The sequence below is a fragment of the Onychostruthus taczanowskii genome, unplaced genomic scaffold (assembly GCF_017590055.1).
Source record: "Onychostruthus taczanowskii isolate IOZ18803 unplaced genomic scaffold, ASM1759005v1 scaffold9, whole genome shotgun sequence".
NCBI lineage: Eukaryota > Metazoa > Chordata > Aves > Passeriformes > Passeridae > Onychostruthus > Onychostruthus taczanowskii.
In genome coordinates this window covers 13,700,856-13,722,088 of record NW_024506993.1, presented here as the reverse complement: position 1 = coordinate 13,722,088, position 21,233 = coordinate 13,700,856, and the positions used below count along the sequence as shown (strand labels likewise).

At 38.6% G+C, this 21,233-nt stretch overlaps 1 protein-coding gene across 1 annotated transcript in view; it reads left to right on the top strand.

The window, feature by feature from the left end:
• The window catches only part of CACNA1D (calcium voltage-gated channel subunit alpha1 D), a 168,224-nt gene extending 148,121 nt beyond the window's left edge, over positions 1-20,103 (top strand). Inside the window, exons 42-50 of the mRNA XM_041425606.1 lie at positions 530-660; positions 10,176-10,292; positions 11,789-12,153; positions 12,440-12,466; positions 13,334-13,483; positions 14,434-14,597; positions 17,299-17,420; positions 18,029-18,349; positions 19,810-20,103. Of these exons, the coding sequence (XP_041281540.1) occupies positions 530-660; positions 10,176-10,292; positions 11,789-12,153; positions 12,440-12,466; positions 13,334-13,483; positions 14,434-14,597; positions 17,299-17,420; positions 18,029-18,349; positions 19,810-20,103 (1,691 nt within the window). The remainder of the gene's footprint in view (positions 1-529; positions 661-10,175; positions 10,293-11,788; positions 12,154-12,439; positions 12,467-13,333; positions 13,484-14,433; positions 14,598-17,298; positions 17,421-18,028; positions 18,350-19,809) is intronic.
• Positions 20,104-21,233: the final 1,130 nt, after the last annotated feature.

The window sequence follows — 21,233 nt, the reverse complement described above, 5'->3', positions numbered from 1 at the left end:
CTCTGTAAAAAAGCTGCATTTTACTGCCCTGGCTGTTTGCCTGTTGTTTGAATTGTACAAAACTCACTGATGGAAGTTATTTTCATTCCTTTCAGCATTACAGAACTGACACAATACATACACTGACAAGAAAACGTGATTCATCAGTGACAAAAAAAGGCAGAGGCACTCTTGTGAACATCAATTATGTCAGACATAGTAGAGTTCATTAAATCTATTTACTCTAAGTAACTAAAGCCAGTACTCCAGCTTCTATGCATATACAAACATGTTTATGGTTTTGGTAGAAACTTAGAAGTACACAAGTCTTGGTAAAGTATTGAATTTTCTCTTTTATTAGGATGAGTTCACTTAACTGACTGAACCAAAGCTGCTTGCTGAAACATTGCTTTTGAGCCCCTGACAGGCTCCACTGCTGGAAGCGTAGTATCTGTTGCACCCATCACATTTCCCCCAAATCAGATGTGAGTGTACAGGCTATTGATAAATGTGCTGACTTGGGAGAGATCTGTCTGGTCTGTTCATTTAGATGATGAGGTAACCGTGGGGAAGTTCTATGCCACCTTCCTGATACAGGACTACTTTAGGAAATTCAAGAAACGCAAAGAACAAGGACTGGTGGGGAAATATCCTGCGAAGAACACCACGATTGCTCTGCAGGTGATTTTTTTATGTTTTTAACTAACCATTTTGTGAGCTTACTTGAAATAGCAGGTAGATGAATATTGATGATTGTGCAGTGCTGCCAGGATTTTATTTAGCTGGGACACTTTTGGCCCTTATTCATCAGAAAAGTAAAAGCTAATCCTGCTGTTCTGTCTATAACAAGGTAAGTGCAAAAACTTATTCTCTATGGATTACTCAAACAGTGGCAATAGTTATGGAATTTCTTAGCAAGTCTAGCAGGTAAATCAGTCTAAAGTTGCTGGTTGTATGTTGGATAAATAAAGCTCTGAGCTATCATTTGTGTTCTTTGTTTCGCTTTAATTGTTCGATTTCTTGTGTACCCAAAATGCTACAAGCTAATTCTCAGGGAACTTCCTACTGTGCATTACCTCATAGTAAATAGGTTTTTATACAGTATCATTTTTATTAATTCTCATTTTTCCTTTTCCTTTTCCACTTACGAAATGGTGAAATATCTTCCTATTTTTTTATTATTTGCAAATTCTGAATTTTTCATCCATGAATTTCTTTCATAGGAAGTATTAACAATACTGCATTAATGTCACACACTTCTGTCTATCTCTTAAAACAAGCTATCACATGGAAACAAGGACTATAGATTTGGCCTTCTGTCTCTCAACAGGCCTGCAGCAAGCAGTCCATAGAGTACATGTGATCTAAAGAGCAAATTCTAACAACTTCTTTCCACTGGTACCTTTGTAGAATGAACTTTGAAACAGGCAAATGGAAAGCTGTTCTCAAATAATTCCAGACATCATACACTGCACATTTTTTATTGGATTGGTACTTTGTGAATTTCAGTTAATGATTAGCAGTTTGCTACAAGTTATAAATATATTTGTTTCTCATAGTTTTTTATTCTGATGCCAAAATTTAGGACTGTGTTTTGAAAATCCCTTCCTAAAAGAGGAGAACAGTGTTAACTTGATTCAGATACTGTTTATTAAAACCTTGTTGGTTTGTACTTCAGTTTAGCAAAATGACCTTTGCTGTGTTAAGTGAGTGACGTGTTTCATTCCCATTTCCTAAGAAAGTCTCTGCTGGCAGCTCTGACTGCCATTGTGTTCCAAATCACCACAAGTGTAAGAGATGCAACAAGCAGGGGAAGATTCACCACAGTCCTTTCTATGTGTTTGTGCTCACGTGGCTTGCCAGGGATGTATGAACTGTATTTGCATACAGGAAAGAAGAGAAAATTATTGGTAATGGAACTGATAAAAAGGCTGTAAACAGTTGAGAGGGCAGTGAAAGGTGTTGGATTTTTAGGAAGGACTTTTCAGATTTCTTTATTGCAGAAGCATTTGAGCATAAGGAGGTCAAAGTTTTGAGCCTCAGTATTACAGGTTTCTGCTTGTGTTTTTGAAATTGCACACACAACAATGTAGAGAGAACCACTGAGCTGTCAAATGTGAGTGTGCTCTCTTGTTTATTGTCAGACTCTGCTTCCTGTTCAATGACTGAGGGCAAGGTGGAACTGGAAAGACTCAGCTCTTCCTCTCTCATTAGGCAAATATTTTTCAATTAAAAAAAATGACCATGAATCTTTACTAGAAATCTAGGATTTGAGGCATGAAGATTTTTTTTTCTGATTAAAACAATGGTATTAAAATGACCCAGGCCAGTAGATGGGAAGATTATTGTTTTTTTCCCATCTTCCTCTTTTCTGCTTTTGTCTTTCTAACAAATCAGTAGGAACTCAACTTGATTGACCAAATGGAAATATTGTTTCAAAGAGACCTGAAACCTGTGGTTGGAAAAAAAGCCCAGTCAGGTATATAAATGAATAATATAATTTTAAACTGGAAGCTGCAGCATGTCAAATTCAAAGTCATAATGCTGTGTTTATTAAAATAATTACTTATATGAGGATACAGCTTTAAAACAGAGCTGCATATCATGCTGCAAAATCCTTAAGCAAACCAGCAGATAAAAGCAATTTCACCTGTTCCAATTTCTGTCAAAAGCCATATGAGCCATAAATGCTCTTGTGCTTTTGCTGATACCTGTGACTTTCTCTTGGGGTGAATGGACTGGTTAATTAGTGAAGAACATTGTTCTTAAGGATCTAATAAACCCTGCAGTTCCTGCATTATCTAGCCTGGCTTTCCTTATCTCCTATCTCTTGCAAGAGAGGAAGAAAACAACCTGCTGTTCTCTTCAGCTATTTACAGTCCCTTCCTAACCTTTGAGTGAAGCAAGAGGTGAGTTACAGTTTATAATCCTGCTGATTCCTACAGTTGGCCATGTCACACTTTCCTGCCCTCAGAGAGTAAAAACTCCTGTGAGACAGAAGGCTCCTGGTGACAGAATCCATTGTGTTTTAATTCAAAGGACAAGTGTTGGGCAAAACATTAATGGTGAGATTTTCCCTCTTTTATTGGACTGAAACAGCTTTTTAAAAAATATAATTTCTTAAAAATATAAATTCCTCTTTTATTCCTCAGGAGGCTGGGTTTTTCACAATAATTTCATTCAGTACTTTGGAAGATACTGAAGGGAAACCCTGTAACTGTCAAATGGCCTAAGGTCCTGTTTTTCCAAGGGAATTACACTTTTTCTTTTTAACTACTCCTTTAACTGTAATCTAGGATATTAAATTGGATGCCTTCATTTTAACTAAAACTTTAAAAAAATGTACTTCTTTTGCTACTGTCTCTGATAGAATGACTTATATGAACACAGGCAGGAAAGTGACACGGAATAATTTAAGAACTTTTACATGCAAGATAAAAAGGGTTTTTAAGACTGCAAAACAATCTCCACAATATTACAACTAGAGTTCAAGGTCATAAAAATAATGTTTGCTGCAAGAAAAGCACTTCCAGAAAAAGTGTAGTATGAAAGACAGGGAGCCATCCACACTCTCTTCAGTTAGCTTTAGAGAATTGCATATATAGAGTAAAATTGTGTGAGCTCAGAAAGTCCAGTCAGGCTTTCTGATGGCCTACAGTAGTTGTTTCAATAAGTTCTGTTTCACCAGGTGTGGGAATAAATCTTCCCTTGGAAGCCACATTACTTAGCTAAAGATCCAGTCCGTGCCCTCAGGAAGGAAGAATGACCAAGTGTAAAAATACTGTTCTTAGAAGATCTTATCTTCAGAGAGACACACAGAGCATTTCACTTCAGGGTGAATGAACACTAGGATATACAGAATAGGGACTTTATGTCATTAAGACTCAGGCATTTTAACACATGGAACTGAAACTTGCATCGTTTGCCCAAGTTTTGTCAGCTTATATGAAGCCAAAACTTGTGAACTGTGTCACAAGAATGTCCCTGGCACCCCCTCATGTGTGGGGGCCAGAATCTCCACCCAACTCCAATAAAGGAAGCAGCTTCTTCTGACGCTGGATTTAAGATGTGTTTGTTGCAGGAGAAGAAACCATGGTAGTTTGGGTTGAGTTAGAAAATTAGAGCAGAGCTCCCTGCAGAAGTTGATTTGCTTTGTGCATGCCAGAGCATGCAGCAGGCAGGGATTCCTCTTCTTACTTCACAGTAACTTCATTCAGGGTGATTTTTATTCTGTAGAGCTCAGGTTTTCCTCAAAGGTGTAGCATTTGTTGTCAGCCTAACCCAGGCTGCTGTTTGGGTACGTGTCAGAGGGGAGGCAACAGCCTAGAAAGTGAAGAGGGGATGATTATCTGCTCATGCTGTTAAGTCAAGGAAGTCTTTTTGTCATGGAGTTTCAATTATGTCAAGTCAAGGAAGTCTTTCTGCCATGAAGTTTCAAATCTCTCCTCACTCAGAAAAGGACACTTCAGATAATAACCAACAGCAATTTGTTTAAATTTGCGTATTGTCACCAAACCCATCTTCAGAGCTGCAGTAACAGCATCCCTTGGAACCCCACAGTTTGTCTTCTGCCGACCCAGGGAATTCATGCCCTTTTGAAGGTCAGACAAAAAGGGGCTCTGAAATGATGGGTGACCAGTTTGAGTCAGCTATTTATGCCATTTTTGTGGTGTTACACATGCCCTGAGGTCACCAACAAAAAGGATTTCGGTTGTCTTTCTTGTGCCATTGACTGATACTTACGCAGTGACCACAAATATATTTTCTGGGTCAGAAAGGCATGTCTTTGTGTAGTGATGGAAACTTGTATTGAGCCAAACAGTGGTCACATTGCTAGTAAAATAGATGTTAAGTGAAGCATGAACAATTTTAATTACTTTCATCTAGCACAGAGAGGGAATGAACTAATTCTGCACTATTTTTCCTATGGAAAACACTTACTGTAACATCTGTATATAGATGTATACATCTGTATATAGATGTGTTAGATATGTAACACATCTATATTTCATATTTATTTAGTGTAGCCCTCTTTTTTAATACACACAAATAAAAGTAAAAGGATATTTTCTTTCACATCCCAGGTACATAAAAGCACTGATTTATTGACCTGAGCCTGATTTTGGAAACATGTTTCAGATTAAACTAATTATGCTTTTTTTTTCCCCTGCAAATGTTACAACTACTATTAACCCTGCAGTAAACAGTGACAGAAGAAGGAAAAAGCCAAACCCTCTGGTAGGCATCAGCCGAGGGGTTAATTTGTTGCTCGAGTTCCATTTAATTGTGCTCCCATGTCCATGTGGTGCTCCCAGAAGGGCTCAGCTCTGGCAGCCTTTGTGCAGCTGCAGCGCTCAGTGCTGGGAGCGGCTCTGCCAGGATGGAGAACTCGGGGCAATCCAGGCTTGACTACTATGTCTCCTATGTCCACTGCTATAGTGTAGGTCATTCAGCTATTTTTCTGCATGCTTATTTCCTTTTTTAAAGTAGTTCTGTCATTGTATTCTGTTCATGCTAACCTCAGTTTATTTTTATGTTGAAGTGTCAGTGTAGCTCTGAGGTTTTTTACTCTTCGTAGTTTTCTTTGCTCTAAAATAAGCAGATAGTAAAAACAAGTTCTTTACTTATAAATCTAATGGTTTACAGGAACGTTTTTAGAGTCATTCCAGGATTCCAGGATTTTGCAGCTCTGAAAACTGAAGCATTTAGAATTCATGTTTGTGTTTTTTTCCCATTTCTAGTGAGTTTATATAGCAATGTACATAAATATACATCATTGTTCTAAAGTCTGTGAAGCAAAGTTTGCCAGTGTCTTCCAGTTCCTGGTACCACTCCAGGATGCCTCAAAAGAGGGACCACTGGGTATTTTACTGACTGGAAATAGTGTAGGTGACAAGGACATCATTTAAATAAGGGTAATGTGCTTGCTCTTCTTAAAATAAGATTAAACTGCATGTATATGTAGGTTAGACCATACCTTAAAATGGTTGTGGACTGAATTTAGGTACAGGGAAAACGATTTTTTGTAGTTCCAATATTTATAAGCATTTGAGGTTTTTTTTCTGAAAGTCATGACTGGAGTCTTGCATTAGACACAGATTTCTTAATATAAGACATGTATTTAAAATGGTGTTAGTCTCTTATGCATACTGTAGATGTGGGAAGTTGATTTAAAATCTGTTTGGCATTTTTTAAAAGCAGTCTTTTCAAAATGTTTACATGTTTAACATCCAAATGTTTTAGTTCGGTGTGAGTTGCCTTTCAAGCCTTTTAAGGCATATCTCTAAATAACCTGTCTAGGGGTAGTTATTGGTCATATGATGTCTTTTCTCACTGAGGATGAGGAACTCCTACATTTCTGTTATTTCTGCTTTTGAAAACACGTCTATGTCATCTTAGTGGTGTGTCAGAGACAGGGGCATCAGTCATTGTCTCTTGAGATGCTCTTTAGGACCCAGCACTGGTGGATCAGTGCCTTGTGCCATCCAGAAAACATTGCAGGTGCTGTTGTGCCTCCCGAGCACAGCTGCACACAATTACCATGTTCATCTGCAGTCATTCTGGGCATTGATGGGAAAGCCCAATTAAAGACATGCTTGGGTTTCTCATGCAATTATGTTGCTCAGCACTCGATGTGTCACTGCTTTGCTGAGTAACCTTTGGACTGATACTTCTCATCTCTCTCTTACCTACAAGGAAAAAAGATGAAGCAAGGAAAGAATCAAAAATTAAATTTTGGTTAAACAATGAGTCTGAACAAGAAATAATTTCTTTTGCAAACTTCTAGTGAAATCTGTAGAACAGAGTTAGAGCCCTGTTAGAGCTGTGAGGAAGAAATCCCTCTATAAGACTCAAATTTTACTTTTTTAAAAAGTCATTATAGTCTGGTGCTTCAGGAATGTGGCACATCTTGAATCTCTGTATGTAATAAAAACTTATGAAGTTCTGTATAGGGTAATAACCACCTCCTAAGAACTTTAGCAGTCCTAATGAAAAAGAAACAAGCACACCTCTGGCAAGGGTAGACAATTCACTGTCCAGGCTCTCTTTTTTGAAGAGCCCCATCTGCACAGTTCTTGTTTTTATCTCTGATTTAAATGTAGCAGTTTTTAGAACCTCACAAATGGAGGACATGGAGTGCTCCCATTGCTCTCTTGTGTGTTGCATTGTCACCAGGGTTCTTGCTGGGCAGACTAAAAAGTGCAGTATTATGTAGGGAATGTGTGTCTGAAGGACACTTCTTCCCTGTAAACGAAAGAAGAGGTGTGGGGAAGGTCAGTTTGATATTTGTGTGCACTCTTTTGTTTTAGAGATCTTTGGGTTTGGTGATTGAATGTAAAGTCAAATGTTTGATCAGTCCATGGTGCCCCTTCAGTCTTTGCAGAGGACATTAAGTGTTCATTAAGGTTCAAATAAGGGATTTTCCTACTGACATAAAAGTACCAATTCCTGTGTTTTTATGTCAGTCCCAATTTAGCTGACTGATCTAATGAAGAATTGTCCTATCACTGAGAGATCAGCGTGAGAATTTGTATCATTATGTGGTGCTCCCCATAAAATATTTCTTAGATTACTTATGATGCTGTTGGATTGCACCAGGTAAGATGAGACAGTAAGTGGGAGTAGTCATTTTCAGGAGAGAGTTCACAAAATTGTTTTAGGTCATTCATTAGAGCAAATAAACAGGAATATTTCAGTTCTGTAGAGTGGTGTTGCTTGAGAGCTTCAGTGCTGGCTGTGAGTGAATAAATCTGCTGGGTTTAGTATAATAAACATATACCTTTGCCTATGATGATCCAGGTTTCTTTCTTCCACTGCTGACTGTGTAAATGCAAGAGGTCTGTTACTTGGAAGTGAGTTTTACTGGAGAGAGATGAGATGATAAAGGCTGCCTGCTTTCTCTGGAGTAAAGGAGGGGTAATTCACCAAGAAGTAAGCCAGAAGGCAGTTGGAAATGTAATGAAAATTAAATTACTGTTCATGTGTTGCTGTCGAACACGTGGCTTTTCTCAGCTTCCAGGCATGTATTTGTGGGGCTTTGTCACGATTTGGCAGACAGGAATATGAGCCAGTAGATTTTGTCAGAGTTAGATTTTGTCTGGTGCTGCTCTCTGACAGCGCTGTGTTCACAGAAGGGCTCAGCTCGAAGGCAGCCTGGGCTGGCAGAAAACTCAGAGCTTTTGTGCAGTGGTAGAGCAGCACACTCAGCCAGAGCTGAGAGATGGGCTCCTCCAGCATGAATAACTCTGGACAATCAAGAATTTGCTGTGTCTCTTATTAAGTGGATCTTATTATGTGTATCTTATTACTATGTGTTCAGTGTTAGTGTAGGTCTACTCAGGTGTTTTTCTGGATGCTAATTACCTTTTTTTAGCAGTTTTCAAATTGTATTCTGTTCATACTAAGCTCAGTTTATTTTTATGTTAAAATTCCTGTTGAAGTTTTTTGTTCTTTTTAATTCTCTTTGCTCTAAAGTCAGCACAGGTAGTGAGTGTGAAATGCAAGTGGCTCTTCTAGCTAATGGTCAAATAACCAAAATATAATAGCAGTCCTCTAGCAAATAAATAATGCCTTTGTCTCTGTTAAATCAGTAGAAGCCTCTAGTCTTCCCCTTGAAGAGGTGTACCTTAAAGTGTTAATTTTACTTTCCTTTAGCACCTTGCAAAATGATGACATTAGCAACCTTGCTGAGGTTCTGACTATGCAATTAGCATAAGAAGTGGGAGAAAGCACAATGTATTCATGAAATGAGTATTGTATATTAACTCACTAGTAAATGATTTTTAGAGCCTTGTTCAATTATAGCATAACTCTCAAAGTTCATCCCTGAGGAAGAAAACTGACTTGCCAAATAGATGTAGATAATTTGATTAGTCAGGCACCTTTTCCAGGGAGGGAAGTACTGGAGTGAGTGAAACCTGAAGTGGAGCCTGTAGTAAATCTGCATGGTTAAGCTCAAAGCTTTTTGGTTCATCCCTTTCCAGGTTCTGATTGCCCACGCTGCATAAATGCCATTTTTCTCCCCAGCCAAGCAGCTGTTTCTGTTTTGAGCAGTTCTGAATATGCTCCTGGGAGTGTGTGAGGAAACAGCATGAATGAGACCAAGCCATGTTTGGCATCCTCCAGGGTCTCTCATCTCCTTCTGCAGCTCTGAAATGCACAAAATTCTCTACACATTCTTGTGCTACCCCAGGGCAAGTAATGTGCAATGTCAGTGTTGTGCTGGGACAGCCCTCACATCTCCTTCAAAAATGCTAAAAAAGAATAAATCAGGTTTTCAGATCATAATCAAAAATTCAGCCAAGTGCTGTGTAGGATTTTTAGTGGTGTGTAAGTGTAGTGGTAAAGGGTTAAACACACACATCTTGGGTTTTTCTGAACCTGAGCAGATAAAAGAAGTTGCTGGGAAGAACGAGATTGTGATTCTTGCTTAGCATCATAGCAGGCATTTAAATCAGGAGGTTAAATCAGGAAGAATGTCTCCTTTTTGAAGTAAGGCCTGCACAAAGCACTGAGCTCTCTCCCTGGGCTATGACGTCTCCTCCCTGATGTGCAGGTCTGTCCTGGACAGTGTCAGCATTATCCCGTTTCCTAAATGTTGCTTGTGGTAGCAAACTTGAGAGGAATATGAACTGTTGTGCACTGAGTCTCTGCTGCTGTAACCCAATGGTTTTCTATCCTAAATGAAAGCTTTAAACCAAAAATCTGCAAATCACAGTGCAGTGCAGATGAGCTGGAATTATTTCACTGCTTTCTTTTCCATCTGAGCTCTGCTAAAATTGCTGTTGCTATAGCAAGATCTCCTTGTGTTTCCTTTGTTGACACAGGCTGCAAACATGTTTTGAACATTATATATACATCTCATTGAAATGCATTTTATTATAGTTCTTGCTGATTACTTACACTTTTTAATAAGATTAATTTTTCTTCTATAGGGGTCCATAAATCAGTGGTGTTTTAGTCAGTGTCTACACTGTGATAATAAAGACATGATCACCTCAGTACTACCAGGGTGGTACTGGGATATATAAACTTTTTATTAATAACAGTTAAGGAACTTACAGCAGAATACATCCTCTGTGGTTGTCAGGATACAAAAACTGTTAATTGTCCTTTAAAATAATTTTAACACCAGTAATTAAAGAGCAAAAAAGGATTTGCATTCCTAATGTATTATGGTGTTGTCATTGATTTAGGCAGGACTAAGGACACTTCATGATATTGGCCCAGAAATACGTCGAGCTATATCCTGTGACTTGCAAGATGATGAACCAGAGGAAAACAATCCAGAGGAGGAGGAAGATGTTTATAAAGTAATGTCAGAACACAACCATGTGAATTGTTTTTTGTATGATATGAGAGTAAAGAATGACCTTGTCCTTGAATATGAAATAATATAGTAATACTTTTAAACCCCTCAAATCAGAAAATATAAATAAGTATATTTTATATATAAATCTATAAAAATGGTAGTATTAGGACACTTGCATTTTGTCACAAATTTAGGAAGCAGTTCCTGCAGAGTGGTTCTCCTGCCCCTAATTCTTTCTCATTAATTCTTATTTTTTCTTAAGCAAATCCTATCAAAAGGTATGAACCTTGCCATCTCAGATTTTGATAGTGGCAAGGTTGAAACTGGGTTTAACCTCTGCAGTGGTAGATAGGAAGAAGAGAATGAAATTCTATGCAAGCAAACCACAACAGACACAGACCTGCATATTTTAAAATGAATACATGGGGTTACACAGAGACCAACTAAATAAAATGTCATTTCCAATCCCATGAGGGATATCAATAAGAATCAATTAGAAAAGAAACTAGGTTTCCTCTTTATCCTATTTAGTCCTAAATGATGAACATGTAAATTTGTTGTTATAATCAGAGACAGTCTGCAAACCATTTGTCAGCCAGCAAGAAAACGTATTTTTTCCCAAGCATTTCAGAAGAAGCAGATGTAAAATCATGCTTCTGCAGGAATTACAGCAGAAGCCCCATAGCTTGCTGCTGTCCTTTGCAAAAGGAGGATGTGGCACTGGAGACAGTGCCCCAGCTGCCATCAGTAGATGCATTTCTCTGCCAACCATCATTACCTCCTGTCTTCTCTAGATTGAGCTGCAACTCAGACTGCTGTCATCCAGGACCCACACCTGGCTAGACAGGGAGGCTCCCTAACCTGGGTCAGGTGTCCAAGAGAGCTGCATGTCATGGTCATAACTTAGCACCTCATCCTCTCTTTCACCATCCATCACACTCCCAGGGCTGATAAACAGAAACTCTTTCTTGTACCTCTGCGAGAAGAAAGAATGGAAGCACTGGAGCTGAATGTTCCCTACCTGGGATTTGCTTGCAAGCTGTTGCATGGCACTCCATCCTGTCTGAGTGACGCCTGCTGCAAACCCATGCCCTGGGAGAGCAGCACAGAACTCCACCAAGGCCTTCCCAAAGATTAAGCAAACACATCTCTTTCTGAGGAAGCTGGTGCATGTTCATTTATGGGAGTCTAGGTTTCTCCTGCGTAATAAAATGTGGAGAAAGCTGGATATGTCACTTTTACTTGTGTGGAAAAGAATAATGATCACAGCATACTGTTGATTTGACTCCGAAATACAATATTGTCATCACCACAATCACATCTCTGTCACTTCAGGAGATCCCATCTGAAGCATCATAAAATTAGAAAGAAAAATCACAGGTTACTTGAATTGCTACTTTTCTATGCATGTAGGAGAGAAAAGTAAGTTGTCACTGTCAAGAGTATGTTCTGTTAAGGTATCTGATATAATTTTTTCTTTCTCTTCCCCTAAAACAGAGGAATGGTGCCCTCTTTGGCAACCACATAAACCACATTAGCAGTGACAGACGAGATTCATTTCAGCAAATCAACACCACACACCGTCCCTTACACGTCCAGCGGCCTTCAATTCCCTCTGCAAGTGATACGGAGAAAAACATGTATCACCAGGCAGGAAACTCTGTGTACCACAACCATCACAATCACAACTCGGTAGGAAAGCACGTTCCAAACTCAACAAATGCCAATCTCAATAATGCCAACGTGTCCAAAGTCCATGGAAAACACACAAGTTTTGGGAATCGTGAGCACCGATCTGAGAACGGTTACCGTTCACACTCCAGGACTGACCACGAGAAGAGAAGAAGGCCAAGCAGTAGGAGGTAAACTTAAATACATCTTTGTTTTTAAATAAATTTATGAATACACTATAGGAAACTTAAGCTAAGTGAAATTAATATGAATCTTCATTTCTGTTGCCTACCGATGTTTGAGGTATATTTAAAATGTAGCTCTGATGATGCATAAAGCTTTTCTGTGGTTTGAAAGTAGCAGTTTTCTTTAAAGTGAGATCATTAGTTACAGCACAGACATTGTAATCTCCAAAGAATTTCTTTAAATGACTTGTTCTTAAAATATTTTTCTCATTTTTGTGGCCTACCTGGATAGAACACGCTACTATGAAACATATATTAGGTGAGTTGGTATTGTTCTGACATAACTGAAGAGGACACTGAGTTTTTCTTCTTTATTTTTTTTCCTCTCCTTTCGTGTTTCTTTTCTAAGTTAACTGTATAACAATGCATATGCTTGGTAACTTAAGTGACAGTTTTAAAGTCTATTTATTTACTGCCTATTCTAAAAGGACAACCTTTTGGTAAAGTTCAAAATTATTCAAGCCCTTTTGAAAGTCAAGGCAGGTTTCTACAGTTTTCAACAGGCTAAAGATCACACCTGATTGTAGCCCTTGTTAAAAATTGACTTAACAAGACTGGAAAAACCACTGCTGTTAGCTTTGATAAATGTTAATGTGTACAGTTCCTTTTATAGGGAACCCAAAATCTTTCCTGGTTTTCTGTCTGAATATTTTCTAAGGCACTTTTTAAAATATAAGATCTATTGTTTTAACTGAACTGCATTGGTAAATGGATGCTCAGTGATGGTTTTAATGCCTAGATTTGCATACCCATTTCAGATTTCTTTTTGAATACCTCAGTGCATTCACTTCTTAATATTTGAGCCATTTGGCAAACTTCAGGCATTGGAGAGAGGCTGTGTTTTTCCAAATGACAATGTATATCATATAAAAATGTCTTGAATGTATTTTATTTCACTGAGCATCCTTTTATTATTTTTGTATTGTACCACAAGAAAATAAAGGAAGATGCGTCATTGATGTTCTGAACTGCACTGCTGTAACACCACATCCTGAACTAGAGAGTTGTTAATGCTTGTCTTTTTCTTCTCCTCTTTGAAGAACATTAAAATAATTATAAGAACATTATAAGCAATATATAATTGATATAAATAGAATAAAAATTCCTATTTGGTGGCTGCTTCCAGGTCTGACACTGGTGATGGGCGCCGACCTACCATTCGCCGGGAAGAACACGAAGTGCAGGACTACTGCAATGATGATCATTATCTGGGAGAGCAGGAGTATTACAGTGGAGAAGAATATTATGAAGATGACAGTATGTTGTCAGGAAACAGGTGAGGATATTTATCAAACAAAAATATTTGTTAAACAAAATAGCATGCAAAAATATTTTGGTATTTTAGATACATCGATGTAAAGGCTTCACTAAGCACATTCACCCTGCAAATTCTCTAATGAAATTTATACTCCACAACTGCTGAAATGGGAAATGATGAGGAGGAATGGAGAGTATTCAAAGATGGAATGTTATCCTTCTACTGACTACATTCAGTAGCATCTCAAAAATAATCTCCACTTCTGTCCATTTTTAAAAAAAATTTCAAGTCCAGCCCAGAAGTAGAGGAATTTGTTGCCATTTTATCTTAGATCCTTAAGTGGATATGTTAAGTGCCAGACATGATTAATTCTCCTCCTTCTTCTCCTGCTATATGGGCTACATTCACCAGCTGAATTCTGGCAAGGTTGGCACCCTAATCTGCATCCCATTGATTTGCATGAAAGCTAAATTTTACAGAATTCTCAGGTCACTATTTTTTTTGTATGATAGTTAGCATCAGGTAGCACCCTTTCAAGATCTGATTTTAAACATGAGAATATCCAGAATGTAAGAGGCTTAAATCCATTCTGAGCTTCTGTGCTCTGCACCTTACCCAGGGTTCTCAAGACAACATGGCAGGAATAGAAAAGAGTATTTATTTTATTTTTTAAAGCACCGTGCAACTGAGATCTTACATTTTTGCCTCTACTGGTAAGGAAAAATTCAGGGAAAATACAATATGTTTAAAAATTTAACCTGAGAATTGACCTAGTAGAGAAGTACATGCCCTCTCAAAATCCTACAGAAACTGAATTTTAAATCTGAGTTGTGCAATTACAGAATGCAGTGTTTAATTCTCTTGCTGGAGAAAAAGTAGACTTGAAAATCTTTTAGAAGGAAACTAATTTTGTAACTATTTACAAAAACTCACTGAAATAATATTTTCTTTATTGTTTTTAAATGCAGGCATAGATATGATTACCACTGTAGATATCACTGCCATGACTCAGATTTTGAGAGACCAAAAGGTTACCATCACCCACATGGTTTTTTTGAGGAAGATGATTCACAGATCTGTTATGATACAAAAAGATCTCCTAGGAGACGGCTGCTACCTCCAACACCACCACGTAAGTACATTAAGGACAATTGGTTTGAAAATCTGAAATAATTCAAATGCTTTCAGACAGATTCCACTTTAAAAAGGATTTTTTATAAAACATGGATTTTAAGCATCTTATTTCAGATTGACATTGGTACTTTATTCTGCTGTCTCAGGAACAATGCTTAAAATTCTGTGTTCCTTCTGAGGGACATGTTTCAATTTATAGATGGAATTAGCACTGTCAACAGATTTTTTTCTGATTCTTTAATTTTCATTTCTTCTCTTCCTTATATTTAACCCGTGGTTTTTCCTTATCTCAAGAAAAATATTGCATTATATGCATTTCTACAAGATGTCATGCTTCTTATCTTGCAATCCTGTCTTTGTATGTTCCAGGCCACACTGCAGAGATTAGCAGTGCTAATCCTCTGGTCAAACTAGGCACAGACTCAAAATTCTTGGGTTTGGTCTTTGACCTCTGAGTGCAAAAGCAACCTCTTTTTAAGGCTTTTTCTTGTCTCAGAAATTCTCAAGTGTATTGAGATAATTTTATATCTGAGGTACAGTCTCAGACTGTTTAAAGCTACAGAAAGCTGTGGTAAAAGGCAGCAGCAAAATATATTTTTATATAATAAAGGTATCATTCTCCAGCAATACTGCCAGTACTGGATCTATATTTTAGGCACTCATCTCCTTATAAGACTGGCAATGCTCTCTGCTTTTTGGCTTTCTGCCCTTAGGGGGCACAGGGGCAGAATGAGTCTTGCACCACAGAGAGTAAATTACTCAGCTGAACAGCAGTGAAGGGTACAGAAAGTTGTGTTGTCTTTCAGTAGCAGAAGGCAAACACATCACATGAAGGAAAGGAGACCCCTATGTGTCTTTGTACAATTTTCTCTGATAACAGAGGAATTTTAAGCCAAAGAAATAGATAGATGCTTTGTATATCCATTCCACAGATTGCAGAAGAAAAACTTTCATATAAAAATTGTCCTGGGTCTGCCCATGAAAGTGTTTTGAGTGGAGAGTTAAAGGTTTGCTCTAACTACAGACTTGGAGATAAAGTTTTAATTACAGTGTTTGGCAGTCATTTATTTAGAGGAAGTTATGCTTTTTATCTCATGTACAGGAAACTAGATTAAGGTACTAGATAAAATTGTTTGATATCCTAGGATAAGAGGACATAGTTCTGATCGAAGTTGCATAAGGGTAATTTAGGAAGTCCTTGACTTTCACCAATGTAATGTCATAAGAGCAATCAGTGTCAGACCTCCTGTCATAACCATTTATTTTATATTCAGGAAAAGATTTGAGAGATTTTAGCAGCTCAGTATCTGAGCAGATTTTAAAAGAATCTCAAATCTCTTATTTGTAACTAGTGCATGGGCTGTTTGGCCTGGGGAGGAAGCTTGATTGTTGCACATGAATAAAGAAAAAAGAAAAAAAAAATACATGCAGCATTGCACTAAACAATTCCTGCTAGCATCTGAATCAGTCCAAGTGAACATAACATCCAGTGCCTTGGCTGAGTACTGCAGTCAGTAAATTGAGCTCTGTGTCAAGCTTTCTGGATGCTTCTATACCAAACTTCTCACCACAGTATTTGAACAGCATCCAGAAGTGTACTGAGGAATGATTGAGATTTTCTTTCAGCCTCTTCTCTGCAGAGAAACATGTGCAAAGATATGCCTTGTTTTGGATGAAGGGACTTTTTGGCTTGCTTATTATGCATTTTGGTATTGGGACATTTAGCGTATTAGGATCAGGAGCTGAGGCTCACATTCCTGTATTTGGATTTGCCATAGAGACAAGGGAGAGAGACAAAGTTTGCCTTAGTTGGACAGAAAGACCTCGTGGAGGTGCCTGTTTTAGTTCAGTGGCTCTTTGTTAGTATCCAGCATGAAGTGTCTGATGATAAATGTGGGGTGCCATAACTCCCTGGCACTTAACTTGGTACAGCCAGGTTCTCTCCAGTGTCCCCTCCAGTGCTTGCAGCTGTGAGGGTGGATCTGGATTCCAGCTGTAGCTCAGCATCCAGGCTTTCTGAGCATTCAAGCTGGCACAGGGGAATGACACCCACATGCTTCCCATCATTCTGCAGGCTCCCAACAAGATCAGCTGAAACATCTCCACATCAGCCAAACATCTTGATTCAGTTCAGATTTCCACTTTTTTTTTTTTTCTACCGTGAAAGTGCACATAACAGCAGAGACCGTGAATGATCGCTGTCCTAAGCAACAGAATAAACATCAGGAATTGACAGCCTGAGTTGACTTGGATATGGTTTTAAGCATATTGCATATTGCTTCCAAGGAACTGGAGATTTTAAATTTCCTATGGGAAATCTGGTTTATTAGAATTGAGAACTTAAAGCCATGGGAGGAAAGAAGAAAGTCACACCCGGTTATGGCAAAACTCTGCAGCTGAGAGTCTGAGCCAGTCAGCTGCATCAGAGAAGCTTGTTTTCTGAAACAGCTGCTTCCAGTTTCACACCACAACACCAGTTCTGTCATGTTAGGTGCTTCTATGATTTCTGCCTTGGACTGCTTTTGCTTATGTGGTTAATCTGGCCTTTATCTTATAACCCACCACTTGCTTCTATTAGTGCAACTCGTTTCTTACTGGAGTTTTATTTGTATCATAGTTCACTCATCCTGAAATTCTGGAAATAATAGACTTTGAGGAAAAATACTTTGTTTTACTAATGAATTATAATTTTCCTGTAGCACATAGACGATCTTCCTTTAACTTCGAATGCCTCCGCCGACAAAGTAGCCAAGATGACATCCCACTCTCTCCTAATTTTCACCATCGCACGGCTTTGCCACTTCACTTAATGCAACAGCAGGTAAACTCAAACTCTTCCTTAACCAACAGTGAATTACATCTTTCCAGCCTCTACATTGCACTCCTGACTTTCACTGTTGTTTGAAGCAGCACTGGGGTATTCATTGCTAGAGCCAAGGCTTCTCAAACATCGACCTTGTACAAAACACAGAATGATCTGCCTGCCCCTCGGACTCTGAGTGTTCACAAAGAGTCACCATGCCCTAAATTTTGACCAGGACTGCATTATACATCTGCTGTCTATTAATGTTTGCCTATCTCAACTCCATTTGTGACAATTTGCAAGTACAAGTCAGACACCTTCTGAGGCTCAGTGCCCAGCTTGGAAAATGCTGACAGCTTCCTATCCTGTCCTGGACAGAAAGAATGTTTCTATACTTTGTTTTCTTTAATATATTGTATAATCAAAAATATTTTGTGATTATAAAATGGAAAAAATACCATTTTGTTGATCCAATTTACCAGTTTCAGTCCTGTTCCTCTGTTATACATCAGAAAATGTTAACTTTGCTGCTGCCTGAGAAATTGGTTTGAGTTAACTGCTGAAGTGAGAGATTAGTATGACTGAGCATTTGAAATCACTAACTTCTAAAATGTTCCCTTTGCCAGGTGATGGCTGTGGCAGGTCTGGACTCCAGCAAAGCTCATAAACACTCACCGAGCCGTTCGACGCGTTCCTGGGCCACCCCACCCGCCACCCCTCCCTACAGGGAGCGTTCCCCCTATTACACCCCTCTGATCCAGGTGGACAGGGCTGACTCCACAGAGCACATGAACGGCAGCCTGCCTTCCCTGCACAGGAGCTCCTGGTACACGGATGACCCCGACATTTCCTACAGGACGTTCACGCCAGCCAGCCTGACCGTCCCCAACGACCTGCGGCACAAACACAGCGACAAGCAGCGCAGCGCAGACAGCCTGGTGGAGGCGGTGAGTGCCGCGCAGCCTCCCAGGAGCCAAGAGTGCCCCTCTGCGCGGGTTTGGGGCTAACTCTTCAGAGCACAGAATTAAGTCTGATGCCTCAGGTTTTAGCTTTTGTATTTTTTAGATTCTGTGCTGCTTTAGTGTGTACTTCTGAGCTTCATATTAGGAGATAGTCAGCTCTCTTCACACAGTAGGGAGACAAAACAATTCCTTCTCTAGCTGGGGACCAAGGACAACCAGCCCATATCTCAAGCCCAAGAGCATAAACAACGTGGACTGAAGAGAGAAAAACAAGAAGGATGGGACTTCGTAAGCTAAATCTATAATTGGATAATTAACTCAAATATGCTAATGGACCAAAACTTATAAAAGTGAGAGACGTTATGACTGGTCATCCATTTTGTGACCATTTTTGGTCCATCTTGGGTGTAGCCCTGGCTGTGCTCTGGTGTTGCCCAAGGCGGATCCATTGCAGCCTTCTAATAAATATCTACTTTATTCTTTAGCTCTGTCTAGTCTCTGTTCAAGGTCAGCCTTCACAAGGCATCAAGTTTGCATCACCTCTCTGAAAATGGATTTTTAGTTTTATAGTCACAAACTGGTTTTAGGTAAAGAGGGGAATTCATTCATAACTGTTGTGTAGTAAAGGATTTCTACTGAATCCAGATCCTCACATTAGTACGAGATTAGTCAGAGAACTAAAGATACTTTACAATTTTGAAATGTAAGTTTTTTAGATGGGCATCAGTTCTGAACTATCCTTCCACAATGGCAACAAGGAAGAGAGGATGTATATGCCTGTTCTCTCTTTTGTTTCTATAGAAATAAACCCCCATTTTTGCAGTAATCTGAATAAAAGAACAAAAACTCCATAAATCAATGTATTAAATGCAGAGAGGAGAATAACAACTGCAAGGAATGATTTGTAGGTGTACTAAAGAATGCTAAGAATTCTGTTTTATATTAAAAAGATTTGAAGATAGTGTGTACAGCATTTCTTAATCATAGTTAGTGTTGTAGCTTCCATCCATCACTTCCTTTCCATTGCTATGAGCTATACAACACATTTTGTTATGTTTTTGCAAATGGAAATTCAACATATTTTTTCCATGTAGTCTAAAGTACCGAGAACATATAAAATTCTGCATTTCAATTGTTCTAACTGCACCATCTGAGGTGTATCAACCATTGTGTTTAGTGTATCAGCCTGATGATTGATGTTCAGCAAAGACTACTGCCAGATCTGTAAGAAGTGCCAGATGTACAGCAGCACTTACATTATGGCACATCATAGTGTTCTTTGGAGGCTTTTCATTGTTGATTTCATTGTTATTTACCTGTACAGTTTGGCTGTGGGTTGCTCCAGTGATTCAGCATGGGGTTTCTAGTGCTTTCATCAATGAGCAATACTATGATCTGTTCTGCAATTTCACTGATATTCTCACTCTCTCCCCTCCCTCTGCCAGGTACTTATATCTGAAGGCCTAGGAAGGTACGCAAAGGACCCTAAATTTGTTTCGGCTACAAAACACGAGATTGCTGATGCATGTGACATGACTATTGACGAGATGGAGAGTGCAGCAAGTAACCTTCTCAATGGGAATATCAGCAATGGGACCAATGGGGATATGTTTCCAATTTTAAGCAGACAAGATTACGAACTCCAAGATTTTGGTCCTGGCTACAGCGACGAAGAGCCAGAAACGGGACGATACGAAGAAGACTTAGCTGATGAAATGATATGCATTACAAGCTTATAGTATTTAGCAAGGAAAATGTTCTAATAACAGAAAAAGTGCCTCATAGTTTCAAGATGCTAGGCACTAGCTGGAGTGAATAACCAATCCAAGTTTTGCACGAGTGATGTCGCACCTCAAGGAAGCCATAACTAATAAATTTATTATCTCCAGGTTGCCGAAATGTGAACAGAGCTGCAGTAGGTCAAGTCTCCTCCCACGGAATCTTCAGTTCCTCTGTAGGAATGAGGTTCTTTTGAAACCAAGCAGATTGTGACAATCAGTTTTTTGAGGGCTAGAGCAGGATTCTGAGGTGTGATATCTTGCCTGTCTTTCAACCTTGTGCTGCTGTCCTTCCTAGTAGAGCAGGATTTTGTCAGTGACAATGTCTCTATAGGTCTGGCACAGGATTGTGTGGGAAACAGCAACATGAGATGAGTGATGACAACCAATAATGTCATTACCTCAGTGCTCAAAGCATATCAGCTACCCATTGCATATCCATTCTACCATTGTTTTCAAACTTGCCTCCTGATTTCTTTTCTTAATGCTCTTCTAAAATACAATTTGTCATGCTCTACATGTTAGAGATCGTTGGAAAAAGAAGTTATATAAAGAATAATCTGTCATATGTAACATCAGTTTACATAGGAAAATATCATTCAGATGGTCTGTTTTATGACTATCATGTTAAGGGCAAAATATACTGGAATAATTGCATTCTTACTAATGCACTTGCAACCAGGTTATAGTAGAATTAGATAAGATAGTTTGCTAAAAATTATATAGTAGAAAATAATGTAAATTAATTGTAATATACAATGATTTGTATTTGTAAAGAGATGTTCTATATTTTGTAATTATTGTACCGTAATTGAACTGCAGCAATATTTATGGACCCTAATTATTGTAACTCTCCACAGAATTCTAGATAGAAGTATTTTTACTTGGAATATATAGATCTATAGCATAAATATTTAAATAGAGCCACCTCTCAGTGTAAATCTCATTTTGGGATAAAGTGTCAAGTGTGAACTTGGCAATAGATCAGATTTTTTAAAAATAATTAAGTCAAAAGAATCTCTCTGTGAAAGGGATGCACCATTGACTACTCAGTCTTATACTTGGAAAGGTTAAAAATTTAAAGTAATTTC